The 22222-nt window shown below is 36.5% G+C and overlaps 2 protein-coding genes across 3 annotated transcripts in view; one reads left to right on the top strand and one right to left on the bottom strand.

Annotated features, from left to right (window-relative positions):
* Nucleotides 1-6291, bottom strand: part of babam2 (BRISC and BRCA1 A complex member 2) — a 69888-nt gene extending 63597 nt beyond the window's left edge. Inside the window, exons 1-3 of the mRNA XM_052579866.1 lie at nucleotides 6132-6291; nucleotides 5143-5295; nucleotides 3518-3594 (exon numbers count right to left, since the gene is read on the bottom strand). Coding sequence (XP_052435826.1) covers nucleotides 3518-3594; nucleotides 5143-5279 — 214 coding nt within the window. The 5' untranslated portion in view covers nucleotides 5280-5295; nucleotides 6132-6291. The remainder of the gene's footprint in view (nucleotides 1-3517; nucleotides 3595-5142; nucleotides 5296-6131) is intronic.
* A 16-nt stretch (nucleotides 6292-6307) lies between these two features.
* Nucleotides 6308-22222, top strand: part of rbks (ribokinase) — a 26643-nt gene continuing 10728 nt past the window's right edge. The window contains exons 1-7 of one of the 2 annotated variants that reach the window (XM_052579869.1): nucleotides 6412-6501; nucleotides 7549-7607; nucleotides 11385-11517; nucleotides 12110-12173; nucleotides 12926-12988; nucleotides 14044-14208; nucleotides 16462-16553. In XM_052579869.1, coding sequence (XP_052435829.1) covers nucleotides 7552-7607; nucleotides 11385-11517; nucleotides 12110-12173; nucleotides 12926-12988; nucleotides 14044-14208; nucleotides 16462-16553 — 573 coding nt within the window. In that variant the 5' untranslated portion in view covers nucleotides 6412-6501; nucleotides 7549-7551. Of the gene's footprint in view, nucleotides 6502-7548; nucleotides 7608-11384; nucleotides 11518-12109; nucleotides 12174-12925; nucleotides 12989-14043; nucleotides 14209-16461; nucleotides 16554-22222 lie in introns of both variants that reach the window. The other variant, XM_052579868.1, reaches the window with a different exon arrangement.

Raw genomic sequence — 22222 nt, 5'->3', positions numbered from 1 at the left:
TGGTATCCTTAGGCAAGTCATTGGCAAAACAAAGGCGAGGAGTTGTGAAAAGGTCTCGAGTCACTTTTTTCAATTGTCACCCACTGGCATTTGCTAAATAAAACCTAGGAAGCAGTGCCAACTCTTAAGTCTGCTATCATTCTTGATTATTTAGAAACAGAAAAATTTGAATGTGTTTTCAGATACTACAAATAATGGATATATAAAAGCATCAGCTTTCCAAGAAAATCAATCAAATCTGTTTCTATCTGAAAGGGACAATTATTTTAATTCATGTAAAAAAAAAAATGCCAACAGAATATTTAATGGACTACTTCCTGAGCAGTGGAGCAAGTGTTATTACTTAACATGAGAATACAGATGTAATTCAAATACTGATTACTATGATTTATTGTGACACAGTGTTAAGAATATGGCCATCATTCAGCTACGCCTCCATTTTAGAACTAAATTAGACTTTTCATTTCAATTTGCACTTGAGCACTGACTTTCAGTAAAGGCCGCTAATGCAACAATGTAACATTATAACTCTTTGATAATGCACACAACTAAAAGCACTGCCTCAGGCATGCACCAATGCCTTAAAATGACCAACAACCAACCTTCTTTATACGATAAGTCAATGACCATCAGGCCATGCATCTCCAAAAGGAAGAAGCCCTCACTGAGTAACCTTGATTTCTCACTGTCAGACTGCATGATCAATTCCAGCTCCAAGAAATTTGTTCATATGTGGCCTCCGTGAAAAACTGCTTGAGTGTTTGAGTGTCTCATGACTCAGAGCTATAACAGGAACTCCCAATTAAGATCACTGCCGAGTTATAATTACTATCCAAGCTCATTAAACATCACTGAGCTTGTGGTACTTGAAAGCATTTCAGACAAAACCTCTAAAAGCCCTTCTCAGAAGCTTGTTTCCAAATCGAAAGAATTGTGCTCAGTGCACCACCATTACGAAGTCTTGAAGAATCTGTGTAATACAGTTTTATTGGTCTAACATTTACAAAAAGTTCATAGAGTAATTGGCTGCTCTGTTGTAAAATGTAGTTCTATGGGTTTATGGGAAAAGGAGGACCAAAACTTGCCTTCAGGTTTCTGTGTGAATTTCCCTTGAATAAATGCTAGCTAGCCACAAAACAATTACAGCCTATTACAAAATAACAATGCACAGGCATTCCAACTCCTCCAGGATGGCACATCAATACGTGCCATTGCCAGAAGGATTGCTATAAAGTCTCCTAACTCAAGGACAAGGTCCTAACCCATCAGCAGGACCGGTTTCTGCTCTTGATGGCACCATGAAGCTTGATTGGCATTTGCCACTGAACACCAGAATTTGAAGGTCCGCCACTGGCACCCTGTGCTTTTCACAGATGAGAGCAGGTTCACCCTGAACACATGTGACAAAAAGAAGAGGGACCGGAGAAGCCGTTGAGAACTATGCTTCCTGTAACATTGTTCAGCAGAACCGGTTTGGTGGTGGGTCAGTGTTGGTCTGGGGAGGAATATCCATGGAGAGACGCAAGGACCTCTACATGCTAGACAATCGCACACTGACCGCCATTAGGTATTGGGATGAAATCCTTCCCTACTCAGATCCTACTGTGGTGCAGTAGGTCCTGGGTTCCTCCTGGTGTATGACAATGTTAGGCCTCTTGTGGCGAAAGTATGTAGGCAGTTCCTGGAGGATGAAGGAATTTATACTACTGAATGGTCCCCACGCTGGCCGGACCTAAATCCAATAGAAAACCTCTACATTCTACAATAGAGATCAGTGATGCCCTGGTCCAGATCTGGGAGGAAATCCCCCAGGACACCATCCGTCTTCTCATACAAGCACGTGGGGGGGCCATACATACTACTGTGTACCATTTAAGTACATAGTAGAGCTGAAGAACTTTGCCCGAACCCGACGGGCTCAGGTTTGCGAGGTAAACTTTTATTAAATGTCAGATGCTAGTGAAGCAAATCCAGCTGAGCCTTTATCTTAATTTCGTTATTACCCATCTTAATTTAAAATTGATCTCAATTTAATTTATTAAAAAAAGACTTGTTTTTATTGGTGCATTGGTCTATTTATAGGCTAAATGAGCCTATGTCTATTTAGAGTGCTGAGATGTTAAGATTTTTTTTATTTTATTTCTTTATTCCAACTTCCAAGTGGTCTAGTCTACGTTAGTTATGAATAAATTATGTTAAAACATGTATAAATGACTCATTCTTGACAAAACGCAAAAGTGTGAGCACGTTTTAATAATGTCGGGCTGTAAACGTGTTCGGGCTTTTAAAAAGCTGTCAATCAAAATGTACTTGTCGGGCTCGGGTCCTGTCGGGCCTAACTTTTATGGCCGATTTTTATGAGGACCACAATGGAAATAAGTCCTGGACTTTATTGTGTTTTTATCCTCGATTGTATCTGATGCCTTTTTGTTTTATGTTTACTGTAAGGCTTTCTTGATATAATTAAATAAATTAAAAAAAAATTAATAGATCAGCTCTAGTACACAGTAGTACTAGCCTGCTGCAACATATTTTCACTTAGATTTTCGGGGTATCTTTGTATTCAGCCCTCTGATAATTTTTTTCCATCAAATGATGTGGCATCTTTTTGTTCCTAACACATTACCCAGTCCAAATCATTAAAGTGAATGTTGTGACATTTTTCCAAGTATGGTAGCCCATATTCAGAATTGGTGCTCTGCAAGCTTTGCAAGTTCAAGTCCTTGTTAAAAGTTCAGCTCTCTAACCATTAGGCCACAGCTGCTTTTTTAGCTTTTTTAAAGTATTTCATTAATGTTTAGCACTTCAGCATACTAAAATAATATAATAAATATCAGCTTAGCAACTAGCTGAAATAAATGTTTGTTTTTTATGGTTTAGTTTTAGTTATTGATAATAACCTGGGGTGCATGGATTAATTTAACACTACCTTTGTCTTTTAGGGATTTTGGTCCATGCTATCTTTAATAATATGAACAAAAATGAAAACTTATTCAAAATATCTACTTTTGTTTTCTACAAAAGTGTTATGAGTTTGGAATTATATGAGTTCTAGCAAATTAACTTTTTCGATGAACTATTTAGTATAAAGTGATGTTTGTCTTAGCAAGAATGAGTAATAAGATGTTTACAAATTACAAATGTGATTATCATGAACTCACTGGATTACAAATAGCTTTGCTTATTAAACACAAAATATCATTGGTGTTTAATGAGGTTGCCACCTCAGCTTTAATAAGGTTTTAATCAATCATTTTTTTATCACTTTGATGAGAAATCCCAGAGCTGGAGTTGATGATAATATGTCAGAAAATAAAAACACACTGTAATAAACAACACAATGATTTACACTGTACACTGCCGTTTGAAAATGTAATACATTTATAATGCATCACTACACATTAAATCAGCACACGTTGTAGCCTGCAAGAACATATAGCAAACCAATATCATTAAACATCAGCAGCTTTCACACAGTTAGGAGTGACCTCTGATCTGTTCATACTCATATACTCACATTTGAGAGTCTCTCCAGCATATGGAATATGAAGTTTGAATCTGTCACAGCATGGCCCAGGCATTAGTGATGTGCAGCTAAAATGAAAATTGAATGAAAAAAACTTTCAACGACACTTCAATAGCTGAAAAATAATAATAAATAATGTATTTAGCAAATATGCATTCAACCGACTACAGGAGTCATATAATGTGATTTCAATTTATCCTTTCTCTTTGAAGTGTTACAAGCTCTCTGTGCATAAAGAAGATCTGTAAAGTTGCAAAGACTAAAGTCTCAAATCCAAAGAGATGATCTTTATCAAAGTTAAGACTCTGCCACATCCCCCAAAAACGGCTCATTCAAACATGCCCCCACATCTCTACATCACTATGTGGAAATGTTTGCATAATGCCGCCCAAATATTCACGCAAAGAAATAAGGAGTGGTTTCAGTAACTGCAGTTAGTGTTGAAGCGCATGTCAGGGAGATGTTGTACGGGTGCTGGTCATATAATTAGAATATCATCAAAAAGTTAATTTATTTCACTAATTCCATTCAAAAAGTGAAACTTGTATATTATATTCATTCATTACACACAAACTGATATATTTCAAATGTTTATTTCTTTTAATTTTGATGATTATTACTGACAACTAAGGACAATCCCAAATTCAGTTTCTCAGAAAATTAGAATATTTGATAATAGCTAGAATATCAAAATCAACTGCAGGCAGCAGATCCTTTTCCTATTTAGCGCTCAAACTCTGGAATAACCTACCTAACGTTGTACTTGCTAAATCGTTAGAAGAATGGCATCTACGCTAATATTAGTCTGTTTCTCTCTTATTCTGAGGTCACCCTAGCCACCAGATCCAGTCTGTATCCAGATCAGATGGTCACTGCAGTCACCCGGATCCAGTATGTATATAGCAATCTGACTTTGCTGCAGCCTGGAATTGAACTGTTGGTTTCGTCTGGTCAGAGGAGAACTGGCCCCCCAACTGAGCCTGGTTTCTCCCAAGGTTTTTTCTCCATTCCAATCAATGATGGAGTTTTGGTTCCTTTTTGCTGTCGCCTCTAGCTTGCTTAGTTGGGGTCACTTCATCTATAGCGATATCATTGACTTGATTGCAAATAAATGCACAGACACTATTTAAACTAAACTGAGATGAATGATGACATCACTGAATTCAATGATGAACTGCCTTTAACTGTCATTTTGCATTATTGACACACTGTTTTCCTAATTAATGTTGTTCAGTTGCTTTGACGCAATCCTTTTTGTTTAAAGCGCTATATAAATAAAGGTGACTTGACATCATAAAAATGATTTGCAATTACCAGCAAAGGGTGGGAAATTGCAGCCATTACATGATACTGTGCTGTAATTGTTTTTTCCCATAAAGCTCTGATATTATAGTAATTTAGATATTAAAAGAAGCAGTGACCTATAATAAACTCATTGATTAATTCTAAAAAGTCCCCTCTGCTTTCTGGAATTCTGATTAAGAATTTGTGACAGGATTTTAATTAAAAAAAATTCTATTTCAGTTCAAGATATTAGTCATATTTGTAACTTGGAGAACTTACAAACGCATTGTTTTCCAAAAGTTATGCTTTTGTTAAGTTTACAGAACACTCACCCACTCTTGAGGTCAGTGATCCGTAGACAGCTGGATGAGTCTAAACCAATCCGTCCATTGCGCACTACAGAGCAGAGTAAAGGCCGCAGCTCAGGAGAAATACGGCTCAATGCCACCTCTGGAGAGAGACTGTTCATCTTCCAAACTCTGCCGCTGTGTGACAAGACACAATGAATATACAGAAATGTATATGTTCATTTCTCATCAGTAGTAACACAGTTACCACCAAAGTCTAATCTTCCCTGGCACCGTTTCATGATAAACCTAAACAATATTGCACTTCAGAGATGTATTACTGTTATAGGGGGATAATACAAATAACGACAGCAAATTATGTTTAAAATAAATAATAATGATAATAAAGTATTGCTTTTTATATTTACATTGTTTGGGTTCATAAAAACACCAGTGTGAATGTATTGTAAACTGAGACACTTAATTTTGAACTCTCAAAATGTACAACATTTTGTACAGTATCTTTATTATATTTCTACTTCTATTATACGTTTACAACTTAAAACTAAACAACGTTAACTTTTTTGGAATACCTTTAAAAGGTACTTATGCCATCACAGTAATTAAGAGAAGGAGAAATAAAAACTATTGATTTTTACTTTTACAAGAAAAGTAAAAAGAAAAAAAAGAAAAAAATCCATCTCAGCTGTCAAAACAAAATTTCTAGAATAAATAATTCCAGATATTTACCAATAACGTCAAGCAAACCTTCAACAAACAAAACAACAACACTACCTCCGCTGAGCTTGAACACGTGCATGAATGAATCGAATAATTTGTGTTTGTTTTGTAATATGAAAATTATTTAGTTTGTTATTCAGATTGTTTTGGAGCTACAGCAGAACTATGCTAACACACCGGCTAGCATGCTAATCAGGAATTATGAACGAATATTTATCTAATGTTTATTTTATTACCAAAGCAGTCATTTCTCTAAAATACATTTTTATATGTAATAAACGAATTTTCAGTACCTTTTATTTGACCTACAGCACAAATATCGAGCATGAACTCATTCCTCACTTCCGCTGTTGTTTTTGAGACTTGTTTATGGATGTTTAGAAATATGCCTGATGAGTTTACCACGGTGTTTTTAAATGGCTACATGAATATTACATTTGTATAGTTAATAGTATACTATATTAGACGAAACTGAATTTTCTACATGATTTTTATGTTTCGGCACGTTTTAAATTATAAATCATGTTTTTTTTTAAAGACAGGAGGAAATAGGAACTGCTCAAATGTTCGTCTCGTCACAAGCGTTTCTGTGCTGTCAGATAGAGACGTAAGAAGAGACTGCTGCTTTGACTATTTAGATTTCGTTTTACAGTGGGCAAATAGGTAAAGTGTAAAACATTACAACGTACCGAATAATTCTAAACACTATATAATTATACGGTTGAAATTGTTAAATGTGATATTGCATGAATTCTTGTGATTAATACGATTAATACATTAGAGTAGACGGTGCAAAGGTTACGTAGACTTTGATCACAACCACTATCCAGCTAAACAAGCCTCGATAAAACATTTTAAAACATAGCGTCTCTGATTGTAAATAAAATACATGTAACTCCTCTAACAACATTTTACTAGTCCAACTGGATATTAGCGTTCCCAGCACTGCACATAATGACTTCAATAATTTGTCAGATTGTCCTCCAGACTACCCACTTTTAAATTATTCGGACTGAATTTCGTATAGTGCGTCTTATTTGCATGACAATGTAGTACGCTCTCCCTAGAAAACTATTTTGAGACTGCAGGCTGTAATAATAAATCTATATTTATAATAAATTATAAAACAGTTTTTCTCACATGTAACAGTCATGTAACTCTGTTCGTTTTGTTTGTGCACAGATGGTCTTATCTATCAAAGGGTCATGCCCACACAGTAAAACACTTCAAGCTATTCAGACTATTAAGATTGATTTGAATCTAAGTATGCAGAAAATGCATCCTGGACTTTAGTTATTTTGAGAAAATGTAGGCTGTTCCTTAGCCAGCGGCAGGCTTTTACAGTCCCTTGAGGCCTGCTGAGAGATTTGAGCAGATTAACACTCTACTATTCACATACGTTGCCTACACGCAAGGGATTGAATTAATGAAGGATTTCCATGGTTGTTGTCACATGATCCAGTCCTGAAATAATCATCCACATTAGTGCAGGCATGCTCAGTGTAGAGCATAACTACCAATATTTAACCATTTAAATATTTCTGTTCAATATTTTTTCTCAGCATTTGATTAAACATTTCTGTAAATAATGTAAACCAATGAGTTTCAGTTATATAATGTTGTAGTTTTGTATTTATTTCATCTATTTCTATTTATATTCAATATAAACCTTTGTGTGTGTGTGTGTGTGTGTGTGTGTGCATGTGTTAGGTCATGTCTGAAGACGTGAGTGTTGTAGTGGTGGGCTCTTGTATGACTGACCTAGTAAGGTAAGTCATCAAAGGATTTCAGTGTTTCAGTGGCATAAGTGTGAAACTAGGCTAAAGGCAAATATATCCCACATGTTTAAAATATGGGGGCAGTCATGCCTTTGTAATGCATTACTCTGTCCTGAAGAACAAAAAAGTGATTACAAATTGCAGAAAAATCTATTGAGACAAAATACAACAACAATAATAAAAAAAAAACAAAAAAAAAACAAAACAACAACAATAAAGAGCTATGTAATCATGCATGTGCAAGAACCATGCATTCTAGCAAAACATTTTTGCGTACATTTGATTTGGCATAAACAGCCTTTTTTATTTTTTATTATTTTTTTATTTTTTATTCAGTCATTTTGCATGATAGATGAGTTAATAAAAATATGACTTCATAAAGATAGTATTTTCATGGGCCGGTTATATGGGAGCATATAGGCTATCATCTCTTTAAAAAGTAAATTTTTCCACTGAAATATTTCTCTTTAGGAAATGTAAGCAGTATGATTAATTGATACACAATGTCTGTGTCAACATTTAATGTCAATTTTAATGCATAGTGTTTTTTAAAGCATTTTGGATTATGGAATTTACATTATGGAATTGTATAATAAACAAGTGTTCACCCTCTATGATCTTCTTAAAGCTCAGTCCTCAGATATTGTCCTATATGATGACTTCATACTCATGTGACAAACTCTCACACTCGAAGTGGAACATATTCCAAATGCAGAAGGCAGACTTTAAGATTTTAAAATAACTTTGAAAGGAATTAGTCCTTCCAGCAGGAACCAAATAAGGTCCGACAAAGGCAGATTTGGGGAACTGCCTTCTGTTTTGCTGGGTCTGTCTATTATTAATATTTCCCCAGGGAACTGATTCACTGCTCACTGGTCACATTTGCCGGCGGCAAGTTTTTTTTTTTTTTTTTGGCATCAAGTGTGTCCCAGTCATCTTGGCCGCAGTATTTACAGCTCAGGTGAACCTTTTGACTGGAATGTGGCCTAAACTTAGAATTGTTTAAAATGGTAGTAAACCTTTACCTTGCATAGCCACGCAGTATATAACTCAGAAAAATGGCACAGGTCATGGTATGCAGTATATAGATAAACAACATTTTTGGTTTTATGCTTTATAGACGTGTTTAACCATTCTACGCTATCCAGAGTGAGCAGTTTTCTTTCCACACACAACTAAATTAAACCATACTCATATCTTTCTATGTCATACCCCAGGTTCTCAAAGCAAATTACCCATTATGAAAAAATTCCAATTGCTCATATATTTTACGATTAAAACTCCAGTCATCAATGTTGGCCTTTGAACAGAAGAGATTGCATCAATTAGGCAATAGTTTTGATGGGAAGTATATGTTTGTTTTCCAACAGGCTGTTTTTGGAGGGTGGCTGACACATTTCACCCATCAAAGTGCTATGCATGGCTTTGAAGTGTAAAATCCAGTTTTCTATGTGGCTTGTGTTTGTGACAGTCAAACGGAATCAGACACTTTGAAACAAGTCTTGTGGAACATCTGTGTGTTTGTGGTGAAGCCACACAGTGCCACCTGCTGATTACAATTTTAACCGATTTGTTTGCCTTCACTAATTTCACTTTCTAAGGGATGTTGTTAGTCAAGAGTGTATATGTGGCACACACACACTGCATGTTTAATAACAATAAACCACAGGCAACTTATCTTCGGTTCAAACTGAGACATTTCTGTAATGGTTAAAGTGTCATTTAGTAATAATGTCTATTTTTAATTAACCATATGGTACTCAAAGATACTTTAAAGAATACAATTTTACCATATACATACAAAATAGTTCTGTGACACTGTTAAGTATGGTTTTGATCGTGTTGTACTCAGAGTTTAATATTTCTGTTTATCCTTGAAGTTGATGTTTATATGTTTATTATGGTACACCAAAAAATACATTAAAAAAATTGTGTAGAATATACTTAAAATTTTCACTCTGAAATTGTTAGTAAATTTCACAAATACTTATCAAGAAATGGCATATGAACATCCAATTACTTGAATTAAAGAAGAAATTCTGATGTAGGAAAACTGAAATAATATTTCCATGTGAAAAACAAAATGGAAAACATAAAATTACCATAGAACTTTGTCTGTTTACAACAAATGCTTGCTCCTGTATTGCCCCATGGACCACAGTGCATTAAGTGTGTTACTCAAGTGTTGCTGAGGCTGTTTTGTGTCCTACTTCTATAAAGCAGTAAACAGCTGCTTGCACCACAGCCTATGTCACAGAACACCTGTTGTTTATTTCCTTTTTGGCACAAGAAATTAACAGCATTTGTATCAGAATTTGGTTTGTGGGAACATAACTGTTAGTCATTAAACGATAGAGGCACTTGAAGTGAGAAGTTAAGGTGAGGCCAGTCTGTCTTGAACCTGCGACACAGACGATGACTCAGTCACACACACTTGAGTAAATTTTATGTACAAGTTGTGAAGTAGTGCATACACGCTCTTATTGCAGTATAATTGGAGCAATTATCTATTTATTTTTAACAGTTATCTGTTAACAATACATTACTTCTTTATTAATCTTTTTATTGTTTTACATTCTAATATTATTTAAAATAATTCATTATACAAAATATGACTTTTGTCCAACTCTGGAAAACTGCATAATTCAGTTCAGATTGTTTTTGTTTGTTTGTTTGTTGCCTTGTAATCATTTTACGTGAAGTATATAATCGAACTCAAGTCAATTTAGTCAGGATTTATCTTTGTCTACATCATTTACCACACAGTTCATTAAAAACATCATAACCATCTGAAATCTCTTCACTTACCACATACTTTACCAAAATCTCGGCAGGATCTTTGTTCGTTTTCATTGACTTCCTGTAATATACCCACTGTTAACCACACCACGCCAGCAACACACATGTGAAAAACAACTTTATCTGCCTATTCTGCCATCACTTAAACATGGGCTTCTATAGATTTGAATTGGGGCCAGACCATAACTAGATGTCTGGGATTGAGTTTTTTTCTTCTTTTTTTCTCTTCTTCTTCTGTTGTTCAATAGAATGAGTAATAGCTGCTAGTTCTGCTCGGGTGAAAGGCTGATGGACCCCACTCTGAAATGTCACGCACTAAAGCAGCACAGCAATTAGCTTTTTAGGGAGTTCAAACACCTGCCTTAGATTTAGAAGGGCTCAGGATATCATGTCATATTATTTTTACTTACAGCTCACAAACATAGCATGTTTCCAGTAAAAGGCCCTTTCATTTAAACAATATGGACTTTGAGAAATGGCTGAATTGCCCATCTGTTGTTCCTTTGAAAACTAATTGCATAGCAGTACAGAGAATGAACACCCACAAGCACAATTTTAAGTTTTAAAATCAAAAAAATCTAAATTAAACTAAATAGGTTTCTTTAAAAACAAACTTTGTGTATTCAAATTTGTAAAAAAGAATCTACTTTGAGTTTCTCTGAATTTCATCAATTCCTTTTTTATTTTATTTACCTAAAGTATAGTTCAGCCAAAAACCTCTATAACTTTCTTTATATCTGTTTAACCCAAAAGAAGATATGGTGAACAATGTTTCAACATATAATGAAAGCAATCTTACAATATAAGGACAGAAAAAATATATATTTCTTTCAAATTATGTCTTTTTTTTTAGTGTTACACAGAAATGGTTTAGAACAACATTTGTGAAGAAAATATGACATAATTTTAAAAGTACAATTGAATGTGGATTTCTCTTTACAAACTAGTCCCATATGTCTTTTCTGTTAGTCAGGCACCTCGGCTCCCCAAGGCTGGAGAGACAATACATGGACACAGGTTCTTTATTGGTTTCGGTGGCAAAGGGGCCAATCAATGCGTCCAAGCTGCACGATTGGGGGCCAAGACTGCCATGGTGTGCAAGGTATCCAATATGGTCTGCTTTTCTGAACATTCTAAATATCTGAGTATAGCCTGAAGTATACATAGACATAAAAAGTTTAGATTGATACCAAGCAATTCATGTAGTTCAGCATTTAACTGCACAAGAGAGCCTAACCAAGTAATAAAGCTCTTCATTTTGTCAGTGCAAAGACCCCAATCAATAGCGAAGCGTATGCAGTGTATAAAAATAGACTCCTATGCTTTCAGAAACATTCAAAGAGAGATCACACTTCAAAGACAGGAGGCCAGGTAGTGAAGAGTCTCTGCTGCTGGGGCTTAGGACCCCATACTTGGCATTTCTTTACCAGTGTGGGATAAAAGCAGACCCAATTGGGAAAAAAGGAACCCTTTTGCCCTCTACCTCAACACTGAACGTCTCATAGAGAGCAAGACAAAGAGGGAGAGAGGTGGAGATTAAAGATGTATTTGTAGAGTGGAGGCGTTTGTTTGGGGATGCTATATCTGGAAGGCTTGGCCTGATATAGCAATGCAGAACTTTGGCCGGTCAGTGAGTTGCTAGAAAATATCATCTCAAGTTCAGCTTTTCATCTTTGGTTATTTTTTCTCTTTAGGTCGGCAGAGACGTTTTTGGGAACGACTACATTCAAAACTTCAAAAATAATGGCATATCGACTGGTAACGGCCAAACAATGCTTTAACACCGTTTCACATCTAAAGCTTTGTTTAGACAAGCAGCAAAACATCTTTTAAATCAGATGTTTTAGGTGTATGCAACTCAAATATATTTAGCTTTTCATAATTTGAATAGCATTTTTTGGTTATTTGGATTGCAAATTGTGTAACGTGAGTACAAAGTGTGCAAAAGTGCAAATTCACAAATATTTGGTGCCTTTATAAATTAGATGCTATCATAAGCAGAAGCAAAACTTTCAGTTCTACATCCATAAATTCCATAATGACATCTACTTTCATCAAGCTGAAATTTACGTCATTAAGAGACGATGTATAAATGTAAAATGCTTAGGTATTTTTACATTAAAAAGACAACAATACTGAGAAAGAACTCTCAGTTTTGCAGTTCAGTTCTGTTCCTGGAAAACCTTGCAGTGCATTTTGCAACCTGATATATTGATCATTATTGTTGGTATTGTTTTGTTATTTACTTGTAGTTTAACGTATAACTTTTGTGCTGAATTTATAAACTGTAATATTTATTTTAACCATTGTATATATCAGTTATTATATATTTAAAATGATCTTAAATCACTTCCTCAAACAGTTTATAAGTCTGCATATGTACTGCTTCTATTATTATAAATTATAAACACAGTAAATAATTTTTAATGAACATTCAGTCTTATTCAATTTAATTTTGTATACTGTAAGCAATTTAGGTTATCCTCTTCTTTCTCTCTTTCCCTTTTTAGCCTATGTAGAACAGACTGAAAATGCTGCAACTGGAGCTGCCTCTATCATCATAAATGACACAGGTAAAATTAAAATGGTCTGGGAAGCGAGCCCTGCTGCATCTCCTGAGTTTTAAAAGCCCCTAAAATAACATAGACATCAATAAGTACTCTTCTGAATGAGACATGGATGAATGAGAAGCTCTCTCTACCTGTGTCCAGCTCGCCTACACAGGGTAATTTTAGAACCATTTTAATGCAGCAGTACTTGGACTTAAAGAAAGGTGACATAACCAGCATCCCTCTGAATGTTAGGCCTGCTGCATTGTAAATGTCATGGTTTAGTGATCTATCTTAAGTGCTGAGCCTTGTGGAAGTCCACTAGCACCACAGTGAGCACTCCAAAAAGAGATCTGATTGGCGTCATGATCACCATAACAACCTACTGAAACCTAGCTTCCTGTGTGAATATCACAACAATATGAATTAGAACATTTATGTTGCAAGCTAACAAGGAAGCTTTAATGAGGAAAAACTTTGATAATATCTCCTGACTCTGCACTGTGGTTTTTCGTACACTTGTGTCAGCTCTTTATTTTTTCCTGTCTGCTTGTGATGCAATAGGAAGATAATTTCTTACATTTCATACATTTTCGTCTGGGTGAGTAAATTACCTCCTAAATTGTAATTTATGCGGAATAAAAATGTATGAATGTCATTACATTTGATAACAAAATATCAAAGTGGCACCTAAAAACATGTTGTCATTTTTGCTTATATATATATATATATATATATATATATATCCCAAGGTAACTTTATGTTCTCACGTAAATTATGCGCATGTTCTTCTAACATACCACCACCAACAATGTCCAAATAATACTGTCTTAATTTTTATAACAAATTTATTTTTGTGAAGTGTTTTTTTCTTTCTTTAAAACTGATATTTTGTTTGATATTCTTTACATATACAATGCCATTCATACCATGTGTCTGGATTGTGTTCAGATTTCAGAGTCATGATGTGACCCCTTTTTTATGATTGCATTTCTCATAAATCTGGATTCATAGTTAAATCTGATTCTAATTACCAGTAATGTATCCTTGTGGTCATGGTTAATACATTGTATTGACAGGGGAGAATGCCATAGTGATTGTCGCTGGTGCTAATATGCTCTTGGGCCAAGAGGAACTGCAGCGGGCACTAACCACCATAGTAAATGCAAAGGTGCTCGTTTGCCAGCTTGAAATCAAGCCAGATACATCACTTCAGGCCTTGAGAATGGCCAGAGAGAACCACGGTCAGTCATGAATCTTAACTTTATATCTCTATATGAAGCTCTTTATATACTTAACTATCTCACCCCACTTCCTGTTTCTCTAACAGCTCTATCTTCACGTTAAGTCAAGTCAAATTTATTTTTATATCACTATTCACAATTCACTTTGTTTCAAAGCATCATAAAATCACCATGTTTATATAGAATATTTATTTAGAATATCTTGATGCATTATAGTCACATTTAGCAGATTAGTAGATAGTTTACATTTTGTGATGAAGCTATTAAGTAGTTTATGCTGTATATGCTATATGGTATATACGGCCCTATGTGAGTGTATGTATGCACCTGCTAGGATCGAGTTGCACATACTTATATATACAGCTTTTTGTAATATATATATATATATATATATATATATATATATATATATATATATATATATTAAATTGTTTGCATATGTAAAGTGATTTATACTACATAGCAAATCTCAACTGACTGATCTTTTGTCACAAAATGTAATCATATTATCTCCCAACACTTTACAAAAAGCTGTATATATAAGTATGTCCAACTCGATCCCAACAGGTGCATACATACACTCACATAGGGCCATATATACCATATAGCATATACAGTATAAACTACTTAATAGCTTCATCACAAAATGTAAACTATATACACAGCTGTGGGATAATACCGCTTTAGTGACAATATAAACAACACAGCCAAGATAAGGTATATAGTATACAGTATATTGATTTATGAGAGTATAATGTCTGTGCGCAGGTAAAGTATCAGCATTCAGTTGTTAGTTACATCCTTCCCCTTTAATATAGTCCACATCTTTCTGTGTTTCAGAAAATAACTTGTTGTTCCACCCTGTTGTGGTCATCTCTTTTTGCCAGCATGTTACGTGAGTTCAGTAGCATAATCGTTTAACAACAATAGTTTAGTTCCTTTTTCCTCGTCTTCCAAAAACACTCACTCCCACATTGTAAAAACTATTTTTAGCTCCTTTTACCGAATGACTGGTGAGAGCAAAGCACGACTCTTTCCTCCCATGGAAAATAACACAACCGGCTGTGTCTCAGATATCATTAGCACCTTGTTTGTTCAGGTCCCCGCTGATCAGAGACACCCTGTATCCTTGTCATAGAGATGCACAGCGATGCAACAAGCCTATTTCACAGATGGATGACACAGATGGATACCCTCCCTCCCTCGATATTCACATTCACCACCTCAGAACTTCCAAGATACATGCTGTTTAGCCCGTTAGCAGGCCATATTAAGTGTTAAGAGACAGCCCATTAGCCCAGATTATGCGCCTATCACTTGGGATGAATTCATCAGACAATGACGTGCGCAAATTGCACTTAGCCAGAGCTCAAGGCTTGGATTACGCACATGCCACCCCCACAGGCTCACTGGAGAAGAATCTGAGTACTGTTTTCCTAACCTGCATTTTCAAATAAATGGAAATAAGGACCCCCCCACCAACTGTCCAACAAACCATTTTAAAGATATTTCCTCTTTTATTTCTGCTGTTATTATGCCTATTGCATGTATGTTATGTAGAAGTGTAACTGCTCAAAGGTTTACAAAATGTCTATGTGCATATTTGATTATGGGCCTTTTTAATTATCAGTTCATGCGCAGCAATAGACATGAACATTCTTGCAGACAGTATGAACATCTTTTTCTATGTAGTAAAGACCATCTTCAAATCTGGGAGAAATTATTCAGCAGAAATGCTCCTTATGACATACTAAATATTCCCACCTCTTAAACAGCGTTGTTTACTACGTTCACTAAAAATCCCCTCACAGACAGGAAGTTAGAAGATAGTGATTCGGTTTAAGTTACTTCCTGTGGTTGAGTTTTATAAAACATTTTTGGTTCAGGACTGAGAGTAAGAAAAGGAAAAGGAACTGATAGACAAAGATTGACGTAGTTATGAAGTTGAGAAAGGAGCCAAGCTTGCTTATATCAAATCAAATGAATGCAAGTAGTTCAAAGGGCAAGTTTCATACTGACTGTCTGACGTGAACTGCGGTGTGCCAGTATCTGTGACTTCGCTGTGTCTGCGTGTGCACACCGCTTATATTAACTCATAACAATAGTTTGACATCATAGAAATTATTTACCTTGGTGTTTATATACTTGTGGTATTTGCATCTGTTTTTTTTTTTTTTCATTAAAAAAAGCAACTCCTCATTTATACAACCTCTATATATAATATCTGAATAATATTTTCTATGTTTTTTACAGTGAAGACCATTTTTAATCCAGCTCCAGCTATTGTGGACCTGTGTTCTGATTTCTTCAAAGCATCTGACGTTTTCTGCTGCAATGAATCTGAGGTGAAAAACAATTCCAGTCACATTGCATCAATAAACAAACAGATTTTTACAATTTGTTGCTATGGTTCTGTGTGTGGTTCCCAGGGTGTTGCTATGCTAAGGTTTAGAGGTGGAAAATCTACTTCTACTCTCTTGAGTATAATTAAATCGTGGTACTTTTACTTGAGTAGAATAAAACAAAATTATTAAACTTCGCAACATCATGTTTTTTTTTTTTTTTTAAATGAAAGAAGGCACAGATGGAGAAGAACAAGTGGGCATTTGACGGGCACTTCTCATACTCCTGGGATGGAGCTCTGTGCTTCAGCCAATAACAGAAGGTCTGACTCGGTTGCAAAACCAATCAAAACTTTCAGTTCAGCTGCAGGAACGGGCCGTTGAAACCGCACTATGCTTTGACTATGCCAAAAGTCCCTGGATGGTCTATTTCAGGACGATTTTTGAAGTGTGGATCCATGTAGTGTACTCTCTAATGGCTAAAATTGCCCACAATCCATTGCACTTTGGCGAAGGATTCGGTCCAACACTACAAACACGAATAAAACGTATTAAAACAATACAAATGTAATTGAATGCGTGCGATCAGTGGTATGAATAGTGGAAAATATGAGCAGAGTTCTCAGCATGAAAGACCTGCGACTGGTAGATTCTTCTCTCTCCAGTATTGTAGGATGTTAAATTAAATGTGGAGGATGTTAACTGTGACAAGATGATTGACAGGCCAGTTTACGGTGACAGGGTGTGTGTAACATTTGCAACAGAGTGGTCCTTAAAAGACGCAATTGTGTGACAACTCCAGTCTCTTCTTGAAGATCCCGAAAAAGTCAGTTGGCACCTCAGTTCACTCAGAGAAGCTGTCAGTCTCAGCTGTCAGTCATGACGTCACACTCCCAGTGCTTAATTAACAAAACATTTAATACAGCATAGAAACGGTTCTCCCTTATTATGTGTTTGTATAAACAAATCTTAATATTGTTATTAGGAAAATACAGAAAAAAATATTATAGAAAATAAATGATTGGTTATCACTCAGCAGTGTATTAGATTTCTTATTCAATTAAAATACATAAGAAAAAATGCCTGTCAATTTTTTTTTTGTGCCCTATTTCTGTTTTCTCTGCTGCACACACATCCTTGTGTAAGTCCTTTAGTAAGTCATTTAACCTGTTGATTTGTATTCATGTTATTCAGCTAACAAGGATATATTTTGCAATAAGAGTTAGAATAAATGTGAATGATATCTAAAGATTTTTCCATTTTTATTTATTTATATATTTATATTATTATTTTTTACCTTATTGGAATCAAAATTAAGACAAGAATCAGAATCATAAAAATTCAAACGATGCCTTACCCATATTTTTTCTGGCACTTTTCAATTCAAACTGTTTTAAACCCTTTCTTTTCTTTTAAACCCTCACTTACCCTTCTTTGCTTTTGCCTTCCTTAAAAACAACCACATAATCTTATACGTGAATATACTTTTCAAAATTTGTTATAAAACACTTGCTCCTGGCAAAAGGGATAGGTAGTATATGTTTCCTTATCAAAGTGTCGAACTTGACAATTCATGAGACTATCGTGTTTTAGTCCAAAATCACTATATAACATCAGTTGTGTTTGAAACAGTTAGCTTCTGTGGTTCCATGCAGCATTCTTATCACATTGAGACAGACAATATTCTTTATTATTATCTTTACAGTGGTATGTCAATTAGCATTGTATTGCAATTGCGTGTTTGTCTTCCACTTTTCATTAGTCAAAGCATCTCTATCTGCACGTCATTCAGCTAGTAGGAGTGATATAGGATGCATTTGTCCATATAAGGGATTTCCAGTCCTTTTACTTAATTACAATTTCTTAGTACTCTTTCCACCACTACTAGGTGCTCAGAGTGTTGCTAGTGTGTTGCCATTTTAAAACAAAATAAGTCATTTTAAAGCAATACATGAACTTTATAAAATGAATACTAATTCCAAAAAGCAGTTGACATTATTTGTTTTTTAACTGGATTCATCTGTATAGCCTAATTTATAAACAGGTCTTCAGGTTCACTGAAAAAAAGGTTACTAGAGCAAAACAAGCTCAGTTATCTTGCCTAGTCATGACCTGCTTACTAGAAACAAAATACAACAGCCCAAAAAGTCATCTACCTGCCAAGTGCAACAAATTATGTGGTAAGCTGTTGTGCCTTACTGTAACTGTTATGTTTGGGGCCGCCCTCTTTCACATCATGGCAGGGTGAGATGACAGACAAGGGATTGGGTTGATGGGAAACAGTAAAGTTAAAGCAGCCACAACCAGGCAGGCAGATGCACAGATGGTGTGTCAGTGTGGCCTGGAGCAAAAGCTTCAGCATTACTGAGAGACTGAACCAGAGTGCTCCGTCAGAGCAGCTTTGATGTGGTTGGAAGGTTAGAGGGGGAAAATGTACAGGTGGGACTTAAAAGTGAGAGCCCTCAGTGCAAATCAACCCCTTAGATTCAGCCCTCGTCCCAGCACACATTCGCATACCCGCTTGGCTCTCCCCGACAACGAAGTTGCAAGAGTGAACGATGAATCATCAGCAGTTTACAGAAGCAGATAACCACACATTGATGAGTAATCTGTGCCCTTTTTTTGTTTTGGCAGCCAGCTAGGAAAGATTGATGGCAAAGCTTAAAGTACACAAATACAAAGGGGATACTTATTGCCCTGATCTTTCAGTACAAACTCCTCTCTTTTGCTGGGCTTGTGTTGGGGCTATCCTTCACACCTGCACCATACACTTCTTCATACCCTGTGTTATTTGTGGATTACATCATTTATGATTTATGTCCATACTTTTCCATGTATTCTAAACCACTCATCTTCAGCCAGGGCTGAGTTTCCCAAAAGCTTCGTAAGCCTAAGAAGTTCGTAAAATCGACCGTACGACTGAACTTAATATTACGGTCTGTTTCTCAAAAGCATCGAAACTTAAAGAGCACTTGAAGTCATCTGTCAATGACTTGCTGAAGTGCACGAAAACCAGCTATGTATTGGACCCAGAAATAACGTCTCACTCTCTCTCTATCTATACTTTATATAAATAAATAAATGTAAATAAATGTATGCATTTAGCAGAAGCTTTTATCCAAAGCGACTTAGAGTGCATTCAGGCTAACATGTTTTACCTAAAATAATATATAAGTATATTAAGTATATTATATATTATTATGTAAAGTATAATATTGTACACTATAATATAATATTATAACGGTTAGCGACTCCTCTAAGTAGCACTTAAAGCACAATTACGTGCGATTGCTTTATGTGCATTGTTGGGAAATGTAGGCCTGTCGCGATAGTTGATAAATCAATTAATCACACAATTTAAAAAAATGAGCTCGCTAATTTTTTCAGCCGCAATAATTTCTTTTTACAATTTTAATTAACAAACATTTAACATGTCATGATGTGGGGTTAGTCTGGTAGAAAACACCCTCCCTGATGGCACAGGTGTCCTGGGAATAAAGAGATCTCGCTAGAGTGACCAGCTTTGGGAAGCACCTTTCATTTGCTTGTGGATGTTTGCGTCGCAAGTGATACTGCACTGTACTTGCACTACTGCTTTATTTTAATACCGCGTTGGCTCTTGTCACATGACCTGGTGTGCTTGCTTGTTCATTCTGAACAGCTGAGATGTTTTTAACTAGATGCTGTGTGGACATGCCTGAAAAAAATGAGAGCGTCGCACCGCGTCCCGACCGCGTTGCTTCTATAATGAGCGTGCATACCGCATTTGAAAAAATTTACTTGAGCACCCAAAAGACGTGATATGTGAACAGCCCCTTCATTGGTCAAAATGTTTACTTTCGGTTAACGGTTAAACAGTCAATATGAGCATCCCTAACTGGCATATAAACATAATATAACATACAAGATTAATTAATTTTAAGCCACACAAAGTCAACATTTTGGTATTTCTTGCTCTGATTTTTATCTTTGAAAAGCTGTACCTATTTTATTATGCCATTATCATTATAGACATTGAAACTGGTCTTTATTATCAATAATAATATTATCGACAATATTATCATTTATCGCAATAATTTCTTGGACAATTTATCGTCCAGCAAAATTTGTTATCGTGACAGGCCTAAGGAAACGCATGTGAAACATTAACGAACGATCCTAAAATTACTTGCTCGTTCTTAAGCGCTAAGACCAATCGTTATCGGGAAACCCGGCCCAGTTCTATGTCACATGAAGTAATAAAAAATGAGTAACTTTGGTGGTAACAAACTCCACTAATCAAACGCAAATGCTTTCTTCACCTACGTTATAAATGTTTCTATCATATTTCATGATACAAACAATTCCTGATGGATAAAATTGAGTCTGGCCACGTTATTTTCTTTTTTTAATGGTCTGCTTCAATATGTCCATTACTTAGATAGTACTATTTCATATTAAGGTAAAACTTTATTTTAAGGTGTCCATTACACGTTACATGTACTTGCTATTATATGCCTCCCCCCCAGTGGGACGTGCCTGGAACACGTCCCCAGGAAGGTCCTCAGCTGGCTCCTCTTGATGTGGAGGAGCAGCGGCTCTACTCTGAGCTCCTCCCAAGTGGCAGGATCTCTAAGGGAGTGCTCAGCCACCCTACGGAGAAATGTCATTTTGGCCACCTGTCCAGGATCTTGTCCTTTCAGTCATGACCCACACCTCATGACCATAGGTGAGAGTAGGAAAGTAGATTGACCGGTAAATTGAGAGATTCGCCTTGCAACTCAGCTCCATCTTTACCACGACAGACAGGTACATCGACCGCATCACTGCAGAAGCTGCACCTATCCGCCTGTCAATCTCTCGCTCCATCTTTCCCATGCTCGTGAACATGACCCTAACATACTTGAATTCCTCTACTTGAGGTAGTAGCTCTCCACCATCCTGAAGGGGACATGCCACCCTTTTCCGGCTGAGAAGCATGACCTCCGACTTGGAGGTGCTGATTCTCATCCCAGCCGCTTCACACTCTTAAAACCGTCCCTGCGCACGCTGAAGGTCCTGGCCCGATAAAGCCAGCAGACAACATCATCTGCAAAAAGCAGAGACGAAATCATGTGGTTCCCAAACTGGACACCATACTTTAAAAAACCTAAAAGTAATGATCAGGACCGGTGATAAAGGGCAGCCCTGTCGGAGTCCAACATGTACAGGGAACAAGTCTGACTTACTGCCGGCAATGTGAACCAAGCTCCCACTCCGGTCATACAGGGACTGGACAGCCCTTAACAGAGGGCCCCGGACCCCATACTCCCAGATCCCCCCAACCCCAGGAGGTCGCGAGGGACACGGTCGAATGCCTTCTCCAAATCCACAAAACACATGTGGATTGGTTGGGAAAACTCCCATGAACCCTCTAGCACCCTGGCGAGGGTATAAATCTGGTCCAATGTTCCACGACCGTAACGAAAACCTCATTGTTCCTCCTGAATCCAAAGTTCGACTTTCGGCCGAATTCTTCTCTCCAGTACCCTAGACTTTCCCGGGAAAGCTGAGGAGTGTGATTCCTCTGTATTTGGAACACACCCTCTGGTCCCCCTTCTTGAATAGAGGGACCACCACCCCAGTCTGCCATTCTAGAGGCACTGCCCCCAACCGCCACGTGATGCTGTAGAGACGTGTCGGCCAAGACGGCC

Source organism: Carassius gibelio, chromosome B17 (genome assembly GCF_023724105.1).
Source record: "Carassius gibelio isolate Cgi1373 ecotype wild population from Czech Republic chromosome B17, carGib1.2-hapl.c, whole genome shotgun sequence".
NCBI classification, from domain to species: domain Eukaryota; kingdom Metazoa; phylum Chordata; class Actinopteri; order Cypriniformes; family Cyprinidae; genus Carassius; species Carassius gibelio.
The sequence above is the reverse complement of the archived record's forward strand: the minus strand, read 5'-3'. Positions and strand labels throughout refer to the sequence as shown.